This window comes from Lutra lutra, chromosome 1 (genome assembly GCF_902655055.1).
Source record: "Lutra lutra chromosome 1, mLutLut1.2, whole genome shotgun sequence".
NCBI classification, from domain to species: Eukaryota; Metazoa; Chordata; class Mammalia; order Carnivora; family Mustelidae; genus Lutra; species Lutra lutra.
In genome coordinates, this window is record NC_062278.1 from 169,817,981 (window position 1) to 169,839,422 (window position 21,442).

The window sequence follows — 21,442 nt, forward strand, 5'->3', positions numbered from 1 at the left end:
CTATACCTAGCTTTGGGGCTAGTAAGAGCGATTCCCTAGATGGGCCAAACCTTGCCTCCTATCCTACACATTTTATATTTTAAATTTACATTAAATTTTTTTCCTCTTAATACAGAAAAGAATAAGGAAGAAATTTAGATGGCCCATATGGAAGTGGGTCTGTGGTTGCCTGGGACTGAAGGTGGGGATATTACCTGGGAAATGCAAAAAAGAAATTTTGGGGTTCATTGGGATGTTCTACATTTCACTTGGGGTGGTGGTTATATATGTGTATGCGCTTGTTAAAGCTCATTGAAATGCACACTTAAATTATATAAATTATGCCTCAAGGGAGGTAATTTAAAAAACGTTCTAATCTTAACATTTTCAAAATAGTACAGAAAGGCACAAAATGAAAAGTGTAAGTTCCTATTGCCCCCAACCCCCTTGTCCTCAAAACAACCTCTGGCATCAGCTTCCTGTGTTGCCTTCTACAACAACAACAAAAATATTTCATGCACAAACCGCTCTACAATGTATCTTTGCTAAACCCCCTGAATATGTAAAAGCCTACCTGGGAATGACAAAACCTAGAAGAAATACAATTAGCTGTGGTTTCTTGGCTCCCTTAGCACTTATGGTCCCCAGGCCCCATCAAGGACTAAAGTGGCCCAAACTGAGTTGAAATCCCCATTGTCAAACACTAGTAAGGTATTGGTGGTATTTGCCTTTGGCTATCAGGGCCTTGAAAGAAGGACAAGCTCCCCTCACCAGAAGAAAAGAAACAGACAAACTGGCAGGAGACATGAAAAAGGCCCAGAACAGGGCCTTTAAACTCTCTTTGGCCTCCCTCCTGGCCCTCCCAGCAGGACAGTGGGCGGTCCCAGCCCCAAGGCATTAGACACACCTGTGCCTTGCCTAATTAGCTCCACAGACTCATTGGCAAGAACACCTGCTTGGGCTGGAGGTGTGGGCCGGGGCAAGGTGTCAAGGGTCCTTTTGGAAATAGAACGTGGGTTGGTGGAAGCACAGAACTCAAAGGCAAGTTCAAAGAGCAGGATTTGATCTGTGTTAACTTGACGAGTAATGTACTTTGTCCCACTGGATGCCACCAAGAAGTCCCCCCCCCGCCTTTTTTTTAATAAACTGAAGTTGTGGTTCTCAAATGCCTAACATCCCTGGAGGCCGTACTCAGTGGATCTGGAAGAGGGACGGGAAATTTGATTCTGAAATGGCTCCTGAGGTAACTCTTGAGGCACTGTCAGACGTGGGAACCCCTGGATTGGGCTGTCTTCCTCTTAAAGGCTAGCTGACTCCAAATCTACATCCAGACTCACTCAGATCTCCTCCAGTCCATTCTTCAGGCAGCAGCCAAATCTTACCATGTTATGTCCAGCTCATGACTTTCCACTGGCTTTCCGCCGCCCTGGAGGTGAGGATCCAAGCCTTTTTTTTTTTTTTTTTTTGGATCCAAGTCTTTTATTTTATTTATTTATTTATTTTTTTTTAGATTTTTATTCATTTATTTGACAGACAGAGATTACAAGTAGGCAGAGGAGATAGGCAGAGAGAGAGGAGGAAGCAGGCTCCCCATCGAGCAGAGAGCCCGATGCGGGGCTCGATCCCAGGACCCTGGGACCATGACCTGAGCCGAAGGCAGAGGCTTTAATCCACTGAGCCACCCAGGTGCCCCGGATCCAAGTCTTTTAAATGGCTTATTGGATCCTGACTGCCTCCCCTCCACCCAATCCCCCGTGCTTCTCCCCTGTGTTATAGGCACACCTGCAGCCCTGCAGGTCCTCAAACTCACCAAGCACCCTTCTCGCCCATCTTCTCCGCCTCTCCTATGCCCCCCTTACAGTGCTTACCCCTCTCCTTTTTCCCTTCCGCATAAACAGCTGCTCCCTCCTCTCCTTGCAAGCTGTGTGGAAAGGCATGTCCTGAAATAATGTAGAAAATGGGAAGGGAGGGAGGACAGCACTATTAAGTGCCATCCCTGTGTCCTGTGCTCTTGGGTATTTTCGCTCATTTATCTCAATCTACCCTCACAATCATCCTGTGACTTTCTCAGGGAAGTAGCATGGCTTGCCCAAAGTTCCACAATCACCCAGTGGCAAAGCCAGGAATCTGAGTTTTGTTCATTCTGGCTCCAAAGCCTGGGGAAGAGAGCTGCAGAGCACGGGAGAGATGAAAAGAAAGAAGGAAAGGAAAAGAAGGCCACAGGAATAAAACAAAGAAAAAGTCCTGCAAAGAACAAAAACTCAATACCTACATGGCAGCTATCAGGGCCTGGGTGAATGAAATTATCTTCAGTCATTTATGCCTCGTTGGCTACAAAATCAATAGATCAGGAATAGAAAGGAGCTGCTTCCATTCTGGGCTACTGCTGGCAGTGTGTACAGCAAAACTGAGTAAAATCAGCTTGAGCTCTAAGCCCACCTTGCCTCTATGGGAAGCAGAGAGCCAATGTCCACAAAGTGCCCATGCTGAGCAGGCACTGTGTGGCCACAAATGAACCAGCTGTATTGACTTCACACGAGTTTCCAGCAGACCTGGCAACACTTCAAGAGCTTGGAGTTTGCATAAATAAAAATGAACTCCAAACTCCAAGAGATGAACCTTGGATGTTGAAGGGTCTTAATGAAAATCAATGCCAAAATGGGGAGTGGAGAAATTCCAACACCCCAGGCATGGCACAGTCACCCTCATTTCAGACAATGGCATCGATGACTACCAATGGTCCTCCTCTCCTTAAGTGAACTGGACACCAAGGGACGGAAGGACTGAGCTGTACATGAGACAGCAACGTTCTTAGAAAAATCCTGCAGAATGGTGCTGGCTAATCTTTTCAATCCTTCCCAATGTACTCATTGGAAGGCTTCCAGAATTTTATGGAGATTCTTTGTAACTCCCTATTTAGAAGAGCATAGAAGTTCCATTTAACCATTTTAATTAAAAGTGAAAGAGAAAGATAAAACCAACATTTACTAGTATCCCTTATGTGCCCAAAACTGTGCTAGTGCTTAGTAAATGTGATATAACCTGTATATTAATTCCAGGAGTTTATTATATAATTATCCCCATTTTACTGGCATGAAACATGAAATTCAGAGACAACTGGTAACCTGCCCAAGGCCACACACTAACAAGTGACAAGAGCTGTTTCAAATATTTTGTAAAAGGAGCTAAAGAATGAATGGATTAAAATGTAATTAAGAAAACCCAGGATTCTAATTGGATCTATATGATCATAAAGATTACAGGCTGCCTCCCACATGGGACCTCTCAAACAGGATGGACTCATCAGGTGAGCAAAACTCAGGAGGCACGAATAACATCCTTGGATGGATAAACTTATGCCCAATTCTTCTGGGACAAGAGATGCTCTCTAAGACACATTTGAACTCTGCACTATGTGTAATTCATCCCCTTTGTCATGCACCAAGGAAGGCCTATCACCCTCTCTCTTCTAGGGCCCCATACAGAAAGCACAGATATTGTCAGATTTTGTACCCAGATCCCTCCTTTTATTCAGGGCCTCCCTCTGGAATGAAGTTCCACCACATCCAAATGGCTTGGGGGTATATCCACTGAGTTAGATGATTCCAAAAGCAAATGGAAATAAATACTGGGTGCCCTTGTGTCAGTTACTGAACTTCTCGGAAACATCATGGTGCTTGGCACAGTGTTTGGCAATCACCTGCTGAAGGGATGGTTGAATGCAAGGGGGTCTGGGAGGATGGATAGGTCACAAACTAGAACATCTGATATGGAGAAACAGGAGACAATTAGACTATTTGTCTTTCCTGCCATTCCTGTTATCATTAATTGGAAGGGTATAGAACCAGAGGGGAAGGAGACTCCCTTTCTTGGGCTACAGCTCAGGAAATGGGCTTTTATAGCTTTTCTTCTTAATCTCCTTCCTCAGCAATCAGTCCATCCATACCCCTAGAGGCACACTGTGATAAGCATTTCTGAGCAAAGTAAAGAGAGCTTATTAAAAAAGGCCTGAGGATTTGTGGGGGCATAGCCTGTGCAGACAGGCCAGATAACTAGCAACCCAAGGCATGGCTAGGGACCCAAGCTCTATCTCAGACTTGTCTCAGAGGTTTCCCAGGCCTGGTCTCTCTCAGGGTCCTGCCCTAGTTCTGCCTTTGTTCTGCTTTTCTGAAAGTAATTAAAATAAAGAATTCAAGAGCCCAAGAGAACCATGGGGTTGGCAAGTCCAAACCCCTAGGAATGGCATACACATTCAGGGTGTTTATTCATCAGTACTTGAGAGCCAAGAGTACATTCACCCAAAGACAAAAAATGTGAACTGCCTGATCCACAAGTGGGATAAAAGCTGACTGCTATATTAATGACCGTGGTGTTTCGAGGACTGTTGTATTGCCACCTTGTTTTTCATATTCTGAGGGAGGTCCAGTCAAATGATCAGCAGCTCCACAGGCTGCCAATTTCCATCACATTCAGGATCTCTCGTGAACCTGCAAACCAACTTCCTAGAGATACAAGGAGTGACCTGTCCATTTTCTAACTCTTGAGCTGTGCCTTGCACCAAAGAACCAGAAAAACGGTCTGACCTCATGTAACTCAGCCACCACCTCAGGAGCCAAGAAAAGCCAATTTTTTTTTTTTTTTAGGATCCCATTAGATGGAAAGTGAAAGAACAATACTATGCTAATATCTGCAATGAAAAAGTTCTCTCTACAAAAGAAGCCAAACTCCAAAGTATGGCAGTATAGTATAGTATACTATACTATATGATTTCATTTACAGAAAGTTCGAAATTAGACAAAAGTCTCCCACAGTGTCCAGAGTCAAGCGATGCTTGCCTCTGTGTAGGAAGGATGTGACAATAAATGGGAGAAGCATGACGGGGGCTTCAGAGATGCTTGAGAACATTTTATTTTAATCTGTGTGCTGGGTACATGAGTCGTGTTTACTTAGTGATAACTCAGGTTGTATACTTAACAATTTGTAGGAGTTGATGAGCTTTATACACACAGAAAGAGGATTATGCTTATTGCTGGCTGCTTGCAGAATCCCATCCATGTACACTGGGCCACTTTTAAAAACGAATAAACCCAGGGCGCCTGGGTGGCTCAGTGGGCTAAGCCGCTGCCTTCAGCTCAGGTCATGATCTCGGGGTCCTGAGATCGAGCCCCGCATCGGGCTCTCTGCTCAGCGGGGAGCCTGCTTCCCCCTCTCTCTCTGCCTGCCTCTCTGCCTGCTTGTGATCTCTGTCAAATAAATAAATAAAATCTTTAAAAAAAAAAAAAGAATAAACCCATAAGCCTAGTTTCTTATCTTCAAATGGTGTTTTCACTGTTTTCAAAATCAGTCAGGTTATTTTCAGGCTGACTATTATGAATATCAGGGCCTAATCAAGCCCTTTTCTGCACTTGGTCAATCTCTGAATGGGCCAAAATCTGCCTGTAGTCCCACAGGCAGATCAACTAAGTCATCCTCAGGCCTCCCTGGTCTGACAAGGAAAGCAAGAGACACAGAGCCCATAGGCTAAGTTAAGCAACTTTCTCCAGATTACACAACGTGCTGCTGGTGGGGGGCCTTGCCATTTCTATCCAAGGGCTATCACTTTTCTACTACAGCTTATTCCACAGGGGCCAATTAACACACACTCTCCTTGGGGGACAGAAAAAAAAAAGCCCCTGGAACTCATGGGGTCGTTCTTTGTATGCAAGGCACACAAAGGGGTTTACCAAGTTCTTCTCCAAGAGGAAATCTGGAGAGCCAGGAAGAGGAGGAGGGACATGCTGAGTCTGCAGCAGGGCACTGCAACACAGCCCAGTGTTTTTGTGGAAACGATGTTCCCCTAATCAAAACAGAGTTGCATAAATGGACTCACTCCACTTAAGAAAAAAAAGGAGAAAAAGAAGAAGAAATTTAAAGCCTATAAATAGGAACCACACAACCCTGATTAATTTTAAAGTTCTTTCTCCACTGTCTTTTTTAGATAGTAGCTAAAAATAAAGGCTTGAAACTTGAAATAATGTAAGCAACTAATCACACACAAGCACAGGGCTTTTCCCATATATGGCTGGGTTATTCTTCAGCCTTTGAAAAGACCAAATGAAGAGATGGCCAACAACCAAAATAATCCTTCAGACATTTGAAAACGAGGAGAAAGAACTAGAAGAGTTGGTGAATGACAAACAATTATGAGGCTCAATGGGGGTAAATGACACTGAGAGGGATTAGTTGCCATAGTACTTTAAAAACATGGGCACATGCATTTTGACACTGGACCCTTCTATAAAGAGACTGTTTTGCCCTCTGGCCTTGGCACTAAGAAAACTACAGCTGTAGTGATTTAACATAAAGGACTTAAAGAAGGAGAGAAGTGCAGGGGCATGACTGAAAATTTAATTAAGGCCCTTCTCAGTATGAAATTTGTAAGGGCGATGAGGGCACATGTCAAGGTCAGAAAAGAGGGACAGAGACATGTGAGGAGGGGAAGTAGGTAGGGATTCGAATGAGATTCGAGCGTAAACAGCAGAGGTCGGCTCTAGAAGACAGCTTCCTTATGATGGAAGGTTATTACAGTGTCTGTTGGGTCCTGCCTGAAATGTTTCTGTAGAAAGATAAACATTCATGCCAAATAAATGCAACATAGTGGCACACAGTCTGTGTGAGACAGACTGGAAAAGCCACATTTGCACTGTGTTTTATGGTCTGCAAAGCCTCATCATAGATATAATCTTGGACACCAGGTAAGGCACCTGCTTTTACTGATATGGAAAGGGGCTCTGAGAGGGTAAGTGATCTAACACACGGTGTCTGACATGCGACTTAGTGCAAGAGGGCTGGAGTGTCGAGCAGAAGGTAACAACACTCCCCATGGGCAGGCCGGGAAAATTTCACTCACAATGCCTCACAAAGAGCACCAGTAGGTGTGCCAAATTTAGGTTCATGTTTTGGCTCATCCACTACCTCTCTATGACTGTGGGCGAGTAATTTTCCTTCTTCTGACTCAAACCATCAACTGGAAAATGATAGGGCTGTCCTAGATGATGGGAAGCAGGAGGTGGAAAGGCATGGGGAGACCAATGTGGGCTGAGGGGCCACCCTGCTCTTGCCTTCAGCTGTGAGCCTGTTCTCAGAACCCTGAGATGGGACTGGTGGGCACTGTCACCACTTTCTGTTTGGAGACAGCCTTCCTCTTATACACAGAAATACACAGATGGCACCTGGATAAATGGCTTCCAGAAGGTAAGACTGGAAAACATCTTCATTCCTCCAAAACCACAGTAACGAAAACTAGTGACAAGGCAACATGAATCTGAAATGTTCATTCCATCACTTTTTTTTCTCTCTCCTTCTCTATGGGATGGATCTTCTTCATACTTCAGATTCTTTTTTTGAAAAGAGGCCCTACTTTTTGACACTTCTAATGGTTTTCCCATGCATGCCCATAAGGCTTTTTATGTGGCTAGGGACTGAATAATAAAGAACAGCAACAAAAATAGCCAGCATCCTTCACCAAGGGCCTATGACACGCCAGGAACCACTGCCAAGCACTCTGCACCCATCATTTCTGATCTCTGCAACCACCACACAAGGGCAGTATTACTGTCTCCATTTTATAGACAGGCAAACAAGGGCTCAGACAAGTTTAGGGACTTGGCCAAGGAAGGCCATCTTAATTAACTGAAGGGCTGGGATTTAAAATGTCGTCTGGCCAATTCCAGAGTATGTTCTTGCTGCTGCTTCTTCACTACGAGACCTCCAGTCAACATGCTAAATGCATCCAAAACTCTGGGTGATGCTGCTTTTTTACAATTTCTCCTCATCACCATCCCTGCAAAATGGGATACTTGCCAGGTAGTCTTAGAGCATTCCCACCAAAACTCAAAGCAGCTGGAGGAGAAGGAGAGTGAAAAGGAAGGTGGGCTGAGCTGATGATGGTATGATGAGGTGACCCCACATGCGTTCCCCATGCACCACTGGAACCAGGTCCAGAATTATGACTTCACTTCCAAATCACTAACCTGGTGAGGCACAAGCCCGAGAGAGGTTGGTGGCTCATTCATGCGGTCATCACTGCTGCTGGCAATGGCGTAGCCCCTGAAAAAAGAAAAAATTACAGGTACTCGTCTAATAAAAGTTTAGGTTTAAGACCCATGAGGATGATCTGGAGTGGGGCCATGTGAGATTTTTAAGGATAACCAAAAATGCCCCTTGTGAGAAAGCACGAACTAGCAAAAACCTAATTTCCATGAGAGGGAAAGAGGAAGAAGAGCACACACACACAAAATGCCTGAATTTTGAAGTCAGAAAGGCCAGAGCTTGTGACCACAAGAAAGTTGCTTAACTTCTCTGTGCTCTCGGTCCATTAACTATAAAACAGGAATAAGACCATTATGAGGCATAAATTAGGAATAAGTTAGACAAACTGCCAAGTGCAATGTTTGGCACATGCTAAGCAGATTGTTAACTCCCTTACTCTGAGATAGTTTTTGTAAAAAAGCATGGGCATATTTTTGTACTGAAATTTTGAAATGGAAAACTTTCCAACCTTAACTTCTTGAGGTGATATGAATGCTACAAAAATGGAGGAAGGAGATAGAACAGTGAGGAATTAATTGGGCAGGAGAACGGATGCACTCTTCCCAAATGACAGTGTGATGTCTCCTTATGGCACAGAAGACATGTGACACAGAACCTGGTTTCAGCCTACAACCAGGGCGAACACTGCAGACTGAGGGGACAGTGTCAAGGAATGGCAGAATCGGCTCTCCAAGAATTTATCCCAGATACACCCTGTCAGGAGGCCACATGACACTTAGAAGGCAGGGGTAGCCCGGGGGATGACAAGATGAGAGGAAGACAGGAAGAAGAAGAAGAAGAAGAAAGAGGAGGAGGAGGAGGAGGAGGAGGAGGAGGAGGAGGAGGAGAAGAAGAAGAAAGCTGCTTATTTTCATTTAACTCTGTTACACCTAGACTAACTATGTATTCTACCAATATTGTATAGAGGTCATCTTTTTCAATCGTGCAGAAAAACTCTTGAGTCATAAAATAAAGAGAATATTCAATGTTAATTTCTGAGAGTTAGAAAAACAAATCTTTCAACACTTCAATTCTCTCCTTTCTGTGTTACAAACAGCATAGCAGGATGATTAAAAAGAGTTTGGAGCAACACTGTCTTGGGTGAAAGCCCAAATATACCACTTACCAACTTTGTGAATTCCCACAACTTATCCTCTCTATGACTCAATTTCCCCCTCAAAAATGGGACAGGTAATAATTCTTTCCTGATAGATTGGCTATGATGATTAAGAGTTACTCTTGCAGAGTGATTAGAATAGTGCCTAGCACAAGGTAAGCACTATATAATAAGCATCTGACAAACAAAATAAATTACAGTGTATTTGTCAGATAATTGGGTGTAAAAATCCATTTGACTTCATTCTGCTAGCTGACGCCTGGCAGCAGACCCTTGAGCAGGTACAGAGAGAATCTTAAACTGTTTAATCATTTTTCTTTTACTTTTTTCTTTGTTTCCTTTCCTTTTCTTTCCTCCACCCCTTTCTCATCTCTTCTTTCCTTCTTTCTTTCTTAAAATTACTGGCTCTATTCTTGAAATTAATTTAATTTTACCTCACTTCTATTTATTACAAGATGAATTAATTATATTTTTTATAGGTCATTACGAAAGAGCTTTTTTCTTGGAGCAGATAGGGTGTCCAGATCACAATCATGCTAAGCTTTGTATCTTTAATGTAACACATATACAGTATAGTAATCATATAGAGTACCATAAAGCCAAGGTCCAGTTGAAACAAAACATATCAGGTCACTCACTTCTCTACTCTCACATGCAACCTAGTACACTACGAGTGCTTAATAAATTAAAAAATATATTTTTAAAAAGTGGTATGGCCTTGGTAGGCTAGTAGTCACGACCAACCCTCCACTGAAAACAAACAGAAAGCTAGATTCCGTATTAAAACTTTTGTTTGAAAGCATGACAGCTACCAAAGTAGGGAAGAAATGCAGAGCCAAGATCTGTGAGAGGAGAGAAGCCCATAGAGCTCAACACAGCATTCTTAAGGGCAACTTTCTGTCATAAGGTGATTACAAACTTCCAAAAGCAGTGGCTATAGGATCCAGAAGCTGAAGAGTTATATGGACAGACAAATGGACTGGAAGGAAAAACTAGAGTTTGAGGTCTGCCAATAAGGAGGAATCATGAAAAATATTCCAGGTGTTGGATTGGGAACAATGGGGGTTACAGTCTAGGAATAAGAGTGAACCAGAAATAGACAAGCCCTAATTAGACTTAAGTATTCCAGGACTACTAATGTATTTGGTCTTGCGGTTTTCCAGAAGGAAATGGAAATCACATCATCTGGGCAATTTTTCATATATAATGTCTAATTGTGAAAAATAATCAAGCAAAAAAAAAATAACCAAGCAGATTTGAGAAACTGGGGAAATTGAAAAACTAACTGGATGTGAAGTGATATGAAGGAATTACTTTTATTTTTATATGTAAAGTATCTTTACTAAAAAGATACATTTTTATGAATGAATTGCTACGTCTTGGATTTGCTTTAAAATAAGCCAGTGGGAGGAGAAAAAATGGGGATAATAGTATAGATAAATGATGATGGGCCATATGTTGGTAACCATTGAAGCTGGGGGGTCTATACAATGGGGTTTATTATTTTACATATACTTTTTCTTTCATATATGTCTGAATTTTCCATAATCAAAATGATTTGTCTAAAAAAAAGAAAAAAATACCAGGTACTAGAGGAGGTAGTACATAACCAAAAGCCAAGGTCAAGGTCAAGAAACAAATAAACAAAAAACAAAACCAATAGGTAAGAGGAACAGAATCACAGGAGATCCAGATAATGGAGATACCTTATAAGAATTAAAAGGAAAAACATAATTAAATGTTTTCAAGGAATGAAAAAGAGCAAAATCACAATTTCAGCAGATTAGGAAATGTATAAAATAAGATCAAATGGAACTTTTATAACTGAAACATAAAATAATTTAAAACTCAGTGAATGGTTTAACACATATTAGACATAGAAGAAGAAAGAATTAGCAAACTGGAAGATAACCCAAAAGCAAATTGGCAGACTGAAGCAAAGAAAGACAAAATACTGGAAAATACAGAAAAGGGCATAGGTTGATTCTGACATGCAATTAGAGACTCAAAAGGAAAGAAGACAGAAAGGAGCAGAAGCCATATTTTAAGAGATAATGGCTGAGCATTTTACACAAGAGAGGAAAGGCATCAAGCCATGGGTTCAAGGAGCACTAGAGAACACAACCAGGAAAAATACATAACTAGGTATATCACAGTCCAACTTCTCACAATCAAAGACAATGAGAAGGCCTTAAAAGCAACTAAGGGCAGGGAAAGAGGAAGAAAAACAAACTGTATCAGAGGAGCAGCAGTGAGTTAAACATCCAAGTCCTCAACAACAATAAAAGCACCCACAGATAATAGGACTATACTCTCAATGTGCTAAAAGAAAATTACCCCCATTATCTTCAACTCTATACCCAGCAAAAATACCTTTCAAATATGAAGACAAAGTCATTTTCAGACAAACAAAAACTGAAGTACCTTGTCACTAGTATTCCTAAAGGAAATAATAAAGGGCATTCTTCTGGCAGAAGGATAATAGCCTTGGCTGGAAGCTCCAAGATACAAAAGGAAATGAAAAGTAACAAAAAAGGAAAATGCCAGGCAAACATAATGAATACCACTACATAATAATCTCTTCTGGGGTTTTAAAATATACACATAATTCAAAAAAAAAAAAAAATGAGTGAGCAGACACTTCTGTTTGCCAACCCAACATCCATTCTCCACATCTATCTGATCACAACTTTGTTCAGGGAGGTAATGTGCCCAGATAAAACAACCATATTTGTCAGTCTCCCTTGCAACAAAGTGTGGCCACATGATATAGGAGTTAGAATCAATGGGTGAGTCTTCCAAGAAAGCTCTTTAAAAGGGAGCAGCCTCAACTAAGCTGACAGGTGTTCTTAACTTTAACACAGAAGAAGTACTGGAGGTGGAGGTGGCAAGCATAAGGAAGAAAAGCTTATAGTATCTGGTAGAATGGTAAGAAGGAACTTGAGTCCCTGATGGCCTAACAAAGCTTTTGTACCAACTCTGGATTGCCTGCCTCTAGGCTTCTTGCTGCATAAGCAAAATAAACTCCCATTTGGTCAAGTCACTGAGGATGTTACATAAAGCCCAATGCAATTTCTATCACATGTGATTCATGTATTGCCTTGCAAATGTTCAGGCCTAAGGAGATCAAAACCTACTAACAGAATAAAAGCATGAAGGTCCCTAAGGCCTCCACCAAAATGTTTATTTTTCCTTTTCATCAGTTACCAAATAACTCTAGGAGAGTTCAGTTCCAGAAGGATGCAGAGACAGAGCCCCGAAGATCACATGATAAGCTCCCCCAGGCCAAAGAATCAGATTGGGTTTTTCAACCTTGTATTTTTGAAGAAAAAAATTCTCAGAAGAGTCAGGCTGAGAAAAGGCCAAGCTGTCTTTGTTTAAATGACCATCTCTAAAGAGTAAACTCACCCTTCTGGATGCTGCAAAACAGAAACCATCAATTCCACGGCCAGGGCTCCTGCAATCATGGCCAGTCCTGGGCGGCTCACAGTGCACTGCTGGTCCAAGGTCCGGTCTCTGGTTGACTAGAGGAACAATCATTGATGTGTGCTCAAAGTTTCAGTCCACTCAACTGTGCTGTCTGAAGCAGAGTGATTAGAACAGTGCCTAGCACAAGGTAGGCACTGCCTCCTTGTTAAAGCTACATAAGATAACCAGACGCTCGCTCACTGTGGGCAAAGAACATTCAGCCTCAAATAAGACCACTTCTTGGAAGTACCAAGAAAAACAAAATATACAACTTAGGTAACGAAATGAGGTAATTTGCTAAAAGGGAATAATAGTAATGAACAATCAAAGATTGGGACCTAGCTTCCCCATATATGGAGTTGTGTCACGTGCTCTTTTAACAGATTCAAATCAACCCCACTGTGCTTGGTAATTGAGGGACACAGAGAGAGGAATAATCTTCTGAATAATGCAAATGATTCTGCCCTGCCATTCTAACGGAGCCAATGCCTCAGAGTGCCTGTGATGTGGGGTAATGTGCCTTTTCTGCAGTCCTCAGCTCCTGTGTGCCTCTCACAGTGTGGACATCATGTCACACTGAGTGTGATCTTTGGGCTGAAATACAAGTATTTTTGCTACAACATGGCTCCAAACACAAGCCCTCATTGGTGCAACAAAAGAAATTCTAACTTCCAACTTTAGGCAAGTTAAGAGGTTGTTAGGGATGATTTTGACTCTGAAATTTTCACCTTATGAACAGATACAACTTTGTTGCAACTGACTCTTAATCCTACTTGTTGGTAATGATGAAATAAGAGGACGAGCTGTATATTATAACACCACTGATAAAGATCATCAAGTCATCCTTCTTCACACGGAGAATATTTATCTTTTTTTCTTTATACAGGGAGGCCATAAAAGCCAGTCATCCAAAAGAGGTAGGAGTTATTAAGGAACGTGTTTTTAAAGAAGGGGAAAACGAAGGGAAGCATAAAGAAACACCTATGCTTTGTTTCACCAGAAGTGATTATCTGTTCTGATAAAAGACCATTCCTACAGACTGTGCCTTGTGTGGTGGCTTTAACGCCACAGAATCTTACATTTGAACAGTGTACTGCCTGCTGTTCAAAGCACTTTCACATCTGACCCACCTTGCACTATGAGCAGTCAAGTTAAAGTATTCTCCCCTCTCCTACTGGTAAAATAAGAGACACCCAGATAAATCTGAATTTGAGATAGACAACGAATATTATTTTAATACGAGCAGGTCTTGAATATAGCATGGGACAAATTCATACTAAAATATTATTCACTTGAAATTCAAAGTTAAGGGGCGCCTGGGTGGCTCAGTGGGTTAAAGCCTCTGCCTTCAGCTCAGGTCATGATCCCAGGGTCCTGGGATTGAGCCCCACATTGGGCTCTCTGCTCATCAGGTAGCCTGCTTCCTCCTCTCTCTCTGCCTGCCTCTCTGCCTACTTGTCATCTATGTCTGTCAAATGAATAAATAAATAATCTTAAAAAAAAAAAAAAGAAATTCGAAGTTAACTGGGAATCCTGTATTTTCACTTGCTAAATCTGACAATCTTATGGGACTCGGCCCCATTCTGCAGACGCACGGGCAGTCTATGAGTGTTATTTGGAATCACCCCACAGGCAGTGTCCAAGCCTGGACTGGAAGCCGGGTCTTCAAACCCCTCACTTGATGCTGTCTTCAGTGATACAAGCTCAGGAAACAGTGCTGAGTGCTGCCAGGAACCAATCTATCCTGCAGTTTCCCTGCTGAGCTTTCCACAAAAATGGTTGGTCACTGCGTTTAAGCTGTTGAACAAGAAGAGCTGTGCACAGTTTATGACACTAATCAAGGCTAGTGGGGAGATAATGTCACTCCCAAATTAGAGAATTCTTCCATTTGTTTAAAGACAATATTTAATAGTCACAAAAGGAAGAGCTGGGTCTCTTTGCCCCAGGGGGCAAGACAGTTGTAGGAAATACCTGGAAGCACAAAGAAATCTACTTACATCTCCTGGAGCCACCACATCATTGCAGAAATAGCAGCCAAGTTTGTAGCCAGGGATGTTGGCAAAAAGTGATGAGCCCAGGAGGTCAGCAGGTGCCACAAGGTGACCAGAACACAAGTCTCCAGCTCCCTGCTGCTTAGGTTTCTTCAAGCCATGTCTCATGACAACAAATGTGTCAAATCCTAAGGCAGCATTGATGACCAGCTGTGGATTTCAAGGAATAAATGTCTAGAGTTAAGAGACACTTACATTTTAAGCCATGGCTAATTTCATATTTGGTCAACTTTTAAAATTTATTTTATAAATATCTGCATTTGAATGTAATTAGAGTCTAGAAGCCAATGTTAGTAAAAGCTACCCAATACTGAGGATTTACTTGACCAGTGATTATCATTAATTATCTACTTTGGTTTCATTTAGAAGTCCCAGATGAGATATTTATAGTTTTATATTTCCTATTTACAGATGAGGATAATGAAAGTCAGAGCAGTTACTTCTATAACTTGCCCAAGGTCACTTAGCTGTTAAGAAGTAAATGTATAAAACCAAATCTTGATAGTTCTCAGTCTCATTCTTTCCACCATTGTGCTATCATCTGCCATGTCTACACACATTTTTTTTTTAAAAGATTTTATTTGAGAGAGAGAGAGAGAGCAGAGTGAGAGAGAGTGACTGAGAGAGAATACACGAGCTGGGGAGAGGGGGCAGAGAGAGAGAGAGAGAAGCAGGCTCCTCCCTGAGCAGGGAGCTGGCCATGGGGCCTGATCCCAGGAGACTGGGAATCATGACCTGGGATGAAGACTTAACTGACTGAGCCACCCAGGGGCCCTAACAGACATTTTTTTTTATCATAGCTTCACTGAGAAATAACTGACACACTACAATTCAACCTTCACACAGATTTTTTAAGGACACTTTTTTTTCTCATTTATATTAGAATTTCTCTTAGTTGTAATTTAACTTATTCTAAATTTCTGGTTATATGGGAAGTTGGATAATAAAAAGTTCACCAGAAAAAAAAAATCACTCACAATCTCATGGCTCAAACACTTACTACTAATAGTTTTGGGTATTTCTTCCTGTTGTTTCCACGCTTTCTCTTTCCTTCCCCCTCTTCCTCCCTTCTTCTTGCGTCCTCCCCACCCTCTTGCTAAACAGAAGTAAATGTTTATATATTTACAGATATAAATAATTCTTTTTTTTTTAAGATTTTATTTATTTATTTGAAACAGAGAGAGAGAGATCACAAGGATGCTGAGAGGCAGACATAGAGAGAGAGAGGAGAAAGCAGGCTCCCCGCTGAGCAGAGAGCCCGATGCGGGCCTCGATCCCAGGACCCTGAGATCATGACCTGAGCTGAAGGCAGAGGCTTAACCCACTGAGCCACCCAGGCGCCCAATAATTCTTATTAAATATATACAATATATTTTGCTTTTTAAATATAATGTGATATTTTCCATGTTGTTAAGTTTTTGAGAACATAATTGTGCATAGTAGCATAGTATTCCATCACATTTATGTACCGTGATTTATTTAACCATTCAATACTGTTGGCCCTTGAAGCTGTCACTGACCAAAAAGTAATAAATGAGACAGTCCTCGTCCTTTTGGAGCTTACGTTTTAATGTAAATAGAAGATCCCCTCTAGAAGACCTCAAAGGGTTGCTGTGAAAATTAAACAGAAGATACCTATTATACTAGATGGTGGTGTGTGAGGCAAAGACACCGTCCGCCAGTGGAAGCCTTTTGGCACCATGTCACTAGGTCATTTGCCTGCACATCTCTCTTCTGGAGGGAAGGCAGATCTCCCTCCAGGGTAATGGCACATCAAGTCACAACCAGACACAAAAGCCCCAAGATCCACACAATCTACCTTTCTTTTGCTCGCGGCAATGACGGCAGGGAGCCACCGGCTCTCTCTGGTGTCCATCAACAGGAAAACAACATCATGGCTTTCAATGAGCTGCTCCAGTTGTTCCACATCCCTGCGGGCTTGCTCCAGGGTGACGCTGGAAAAGTTCACTGGGTGTCCAGGCATCGGGATGCTCATGTTGAACCCTCTGGCATTCTGGGGAAACACCCAGATATACAGATGTCTGAAGCAAACATATAGGTGATATCTTAGAGCCCATTTCTCCCCATAGCTACAAGCATGCATGTGTGGTCACTTGCAACCAGAAATTTCTCTGTGCATGATTTTGCTGCTTGTCCCTTTTGCTACCTGTGCCCTGTACCTTCTTTACCTCTACATTCTAGATTATCTTGTCCTGTCATCTCAGGGTCCCTGAGCCTGGATAAAGCAGCAAACAGAGACATACAGATCCTAGTTCCAAAGAAAGAGGTAAGTACTTCCCCTTTGAGGCAAGGAGGACACTGAAGAAAACCGTAACTTTGGTTTTTCCTATAATCTGAGGCCAGGAACCTCTATCAAAATGCCCTGTGCTTGCTCAGGTCCTCTGTCCACTTGTCTCTCCCTACTGGTTCCCAAACTGCCCCCCTCCACCATTTCCTTAGTGTTTAACATCTCGAAATAGGATATTATAACAGAAAACATTTGATTTAATAAACTCACATAAGATTAGAATGACTGATAGCTATGCTTTAATCTTAGAGGTATATGCACTTTAAAAAAGCTCTCTAAACAAAAAAAACTCTCTAACTTACGACAAGAAAATCTACTTAGGAGCGTATAGATCTTTTTTTGGAGGGGACAGAAGGGGGATAAGCTATAGCAGAGTGTGGTACTCAAATGAAACTTCATTCCTTGTCCAAGGAAGTTGTCAGGTGGCCTGGATTCTCTTCAAGTGTGGGGACTCAGGAGTTTTCATAGGGGTTTTAGAACAGCTCTGTAATTTACCACTGGCCCCCTGAAGGCCCCACGGTGTCTTGGCAGATTAACAGTGAGTCACGTATGGGTGTCAATGAAGCCAGGGACATTAACTGTCCACAGAAAAGGAAGTGTTCTAGAATCACAAACTGCACCCTTAACTCCCTGCACAGGGCTGGCTACAGGGAGGAGTGTGAAATCATTAGCTTTTTCGTTCATTTCCCAAAACCTGTCACCTACCAAAAGAATAGCTAAGGTGGAGAGGGAGGACAGAATAAGTAGGTCCTTTTACAAAGGAAAAATCTTTTTTTTTGTGGATTGTAGCTATGTTCTTCTTATCTTGAACTTTAAACCTAATCTCCGGGATTCAAGGAAGAGACAATACTAGCAAAAGCAATGATATTTAAAAGAACGAAAAAAAGTTGTAGGCAAAGTAGGAAAAGACGCCAGACAGAAAGGACTTCAGAAAGAGGGTTCAAAACAAGTCCATTTTAACGAGAACACCATTTAACGAGAACAGAGGCAGCTATCTGGACCTCATTAATTAATTCACTCATTAAGCATTATGCATCTACCAGGTACCAAATACTATAGCAAACAATAGCAGAGACTACAGTAATGTTATTACCTTATTGTCTTATTACAATTGGCAAAGTATTTTCATCGGTGGTAGCTTGATCCAAAAAGGTATTATTTAGGTATATTAATGACACCAAGATTAAAGCATAACTACTCAACACCAATTCAGATATTTTCAAGAATACAGATCCATACCCACTTCACTGACCTACATGATTCTCTGCTTGCTAAAACTTCAGCCAGTAAGCCTACTCGGGACTGGCTCTCAGCCCACCATTTAGATTCACATACCTAAGGCTGGAATTCAGCAAGTTTCAACACGCCAGTTTTCAACCTTGGCTGCACATCAGAACCACCTAGAGAGGTTTTAAAATTCCTAATGCCTAGGCTTTTCCCCAGACTATTTAAATCGGAATTTCTGAGAGTGGGCCCTACCATCAATATTTTCTAAAACTCTCCACATGATTCAAGTATATAGCCAGGGTGAAAGTTCACAGAAAGTATAACACACAGATTTCAAGTGTACAGTTGGGTGTGTTTCAATAAACTGCATATTAACCACTGCATATACCTATCAAGACATAGGACACTTCCATCACCCTTGAATGTGCTTGTGTGACCCTTCCCAGTCAATTCACACCGCTCCCACCCCCACTGGGACAACTGCTGTTGCAACCACTTTTTAAAACCCTGGATTAGTTTTGCCTATTCTAGAACCTCATATATATGGTATCCCACAGTCTATACCGGTTGGTGTTTGGCTTCTTTTGCCCAGCATAATGCTTTTGAGGTCCATCCATATTAGTAAAGTATCAAGAGTGTGTTCCTTTTTGCTGTATGAAAATAGCTCAATTTTTTACTTAATGTCTCACTGACAGCTATTTGGATTATTTCTAAATTTTGGCTATTATAAATAAATCCATTATGGAAATTCTTCTGTAAGTGTTTTAGAGTATATATGTTTTCATTTCCTTTAGATAAACAACTACGAGTGGGATTTCTGGGTTTAGGTTGGTTTAGTTTCATGAAAACCTGCCGGACTGATTTACAAAATGGTTGAGCAGCAGACCAAGAGCTCTGGTTGCTCCCCAGCCTGACAACATTTATCCCTGTCAGTCTTTTTAACTTGAGCCACTTTAGTGGGCATATCTTCATGGTTTTAATTCCTGTTTCCCTGAGACCATGGATGTTGAGCATTTTTGTGTGTGCAATGGCCATTTATAGGTCTTCACTATGAAATAAATGCCTGCACAAGTCTTCAGCCCCTTAAAAAAAAAAAAAAACCCTTGTCTGTCCTTTTATTATTGAGTGTGGTAGAGGTTGTTTATGGATTTTGTTTAATAGCTGTTTGCCAAGTAGACATACCATGAATGTTTTCTGGGTTTTGGCCAGATTTTTCACTCTCTTAATGGAACTGATTGGGAAGCAGGAGTTTCAGGTTTTGATGAAGTTAAGTCCAAGTTATCCATTTTTTCACTTACAGTCAGTATTTCCTGGACCCTAGGAAACCTCTGTGTATCACAAGAACACTGTGCTACTTTCTCCTGGAAGCTCGGTAGTTCAGCTTTTATGCTTAGTTCTGAACTTACTGGAGTGTCATCTAAGGGCTCAGGGTGCTCCATGAGGGCGTTCCATTCTGGATAGGTGGGATTCCAATGTCTTCCAGCCTTGGGGGAGCTCTGGAATCTCCACTCTGCTCACAGCAGACAGTGGTGCTTTTTTGCCCAACCTCACAAAGTCACAACCTGAGTTCATGCAGCTTGATCTGGTCAAAGACTCAAGGTGCTGCCCAGACTACTTCTCTGCTCAGCTCCTATGTCTGATACTCTGTCCTGTGCATTCCAGCTCCCTTAGCTGCTCTGAACTTGGATGTTAGTTTTCTCAGCTCATTAAGCCCAGGAACATCTCCTTGGGCTCCTCATGGGCTCGAAAGTGCCTCCATGCAATAGGCTGGGACAAACATTCTTTATTTCCTTTTTGTCTAGGACCATTGTCTTTCCATTGTTCATTGACTGGAGAGAGTCATTTTATGTATTTCACCCAGCTGCATAATTGTTTATGGCAGGAGAACTGATCCAATAACAGTTACTCATCAGAGTTAAAAACAGACATCCGGAGTTGGGTTTTAAAAGCTCTATGGTGGTTCCACAATCCTACATTTTATTGCCTTGTCTTAGAAAAGGGAACTTCACATAGTTATTTGACTTATTAATGGTCAGGTTTTTTTCCTATTCAATTAATTCAACCCCAGGATTATACAGGGTATTTGCAGCAGAATAGTTCTTTCCATGTCTTGTTCACTTAAGACATGTCTGAAGCCTGGTATGAGGAAGGTGATGAGCAAGTATTTGTTCAAGGAAAAAAAACACCACACCAAACATACAAAGCAAGCACCATAAGCCTGAGTAACCTGTAAGTGAAATTATGAGGGACTGCACCAGGACTTAAGTGGATTTTGCACACTATCTATTATTTTTTATAAGGCAGGAAGGATAAAACTATAACAGACCTGGTTCCTGGCCTCAAGGACTGAATACCTAGTAAGGAAAGCAGAGTAGCACCATGTAAGTGCCAAGGATCTGACCTGGTGGGCTAATGGTTTCAAGAAAAGGTGAACTTGATCTCAAATGCCCAGCAAGAGTCAGCCCTAGCTTTGGCCTTAGCTTCTATTCTGGGCCTTTCTCTGTATTCCCTGACCTCCAGGCTTCAGCTTCCCTGGTTTTCCTTGGTGCCACAGAAGCGCTGTGCTGCCTCCTGACTCAGGCATTTGTACAGACAGCTCTGTTACCCTTCATTTAGCTGATCCCCACTCATCCTGCAGCTCTTAGCCTCCTCAAGGGAGTCTAACTTAGGTCAGGCTGCCTGGCAAACATCCTCACAGCAACTGAGCTCCTAGTTCATGCACTTACTACAATTATAACTGTTAATGAAATCAGTTATTGACCATGTTCCCCCTCTGGACTACAGAAGCCCCGTGCAGGGGAGACGGAACTTTGTTTTGTTCCCCAGTCTCTAGCACACAGAGGGCCTTAAATATTTAATGACCAAGTAAAAGAATAACTGAACGAATAAATAGGGAGGACTGCACTGGATCACAGACCATTTGGACAAGGAAAAATTTCAGGCAACTAGTAGCAGAGGTCAGCTTCAAAGCCAGGTCTGTCTGGGCCCTGAGGGGAATTTGTAACACTTTCCAGTGACATACTGGATGATTCTTCCCAACTATGCACTGCCTCTCGCTAATAGAATTAAATGTCTTCACCCTTTGCCACGTGACTTTGCAGGACCTCCCACTAGGAAGGCAGAGGAGATTGTTCAACTCCACTGATCTTGGGCTTGGCCCCGTGACTGGCTTTGGCAAGTGGATGGAGAATGCAGCACTGTAGCACTGGTGAGCTGAGACTT

At 42.0% G+C, this 21,442-nt stretch overlaps 1 protein-coding gene across 1 annotated transcript in view; it reads right to left on the bottom strand.

The window, feature by feature from the left end:
* Positions 1–21,442, bottom strand: part of ATG7 (autophagy related 7) — a 227,812-nt gene that overhangs the window by 168,744 nt on the left and 37,626 nt on the right. The window contains 4 exon segments of the mRNA XM_047744561.1: positions 7,992–8,067; positions 12,575–12,690; positions 14,632–14,835; positions 16,505–16,699. Of these exon segments, the coding sequence (XP_047600517.1) occupies positions 7,992–8,067; positions 12,575–12,690; positions 14,632–14,835; positions 16,505–16,699 (591 nt within the window).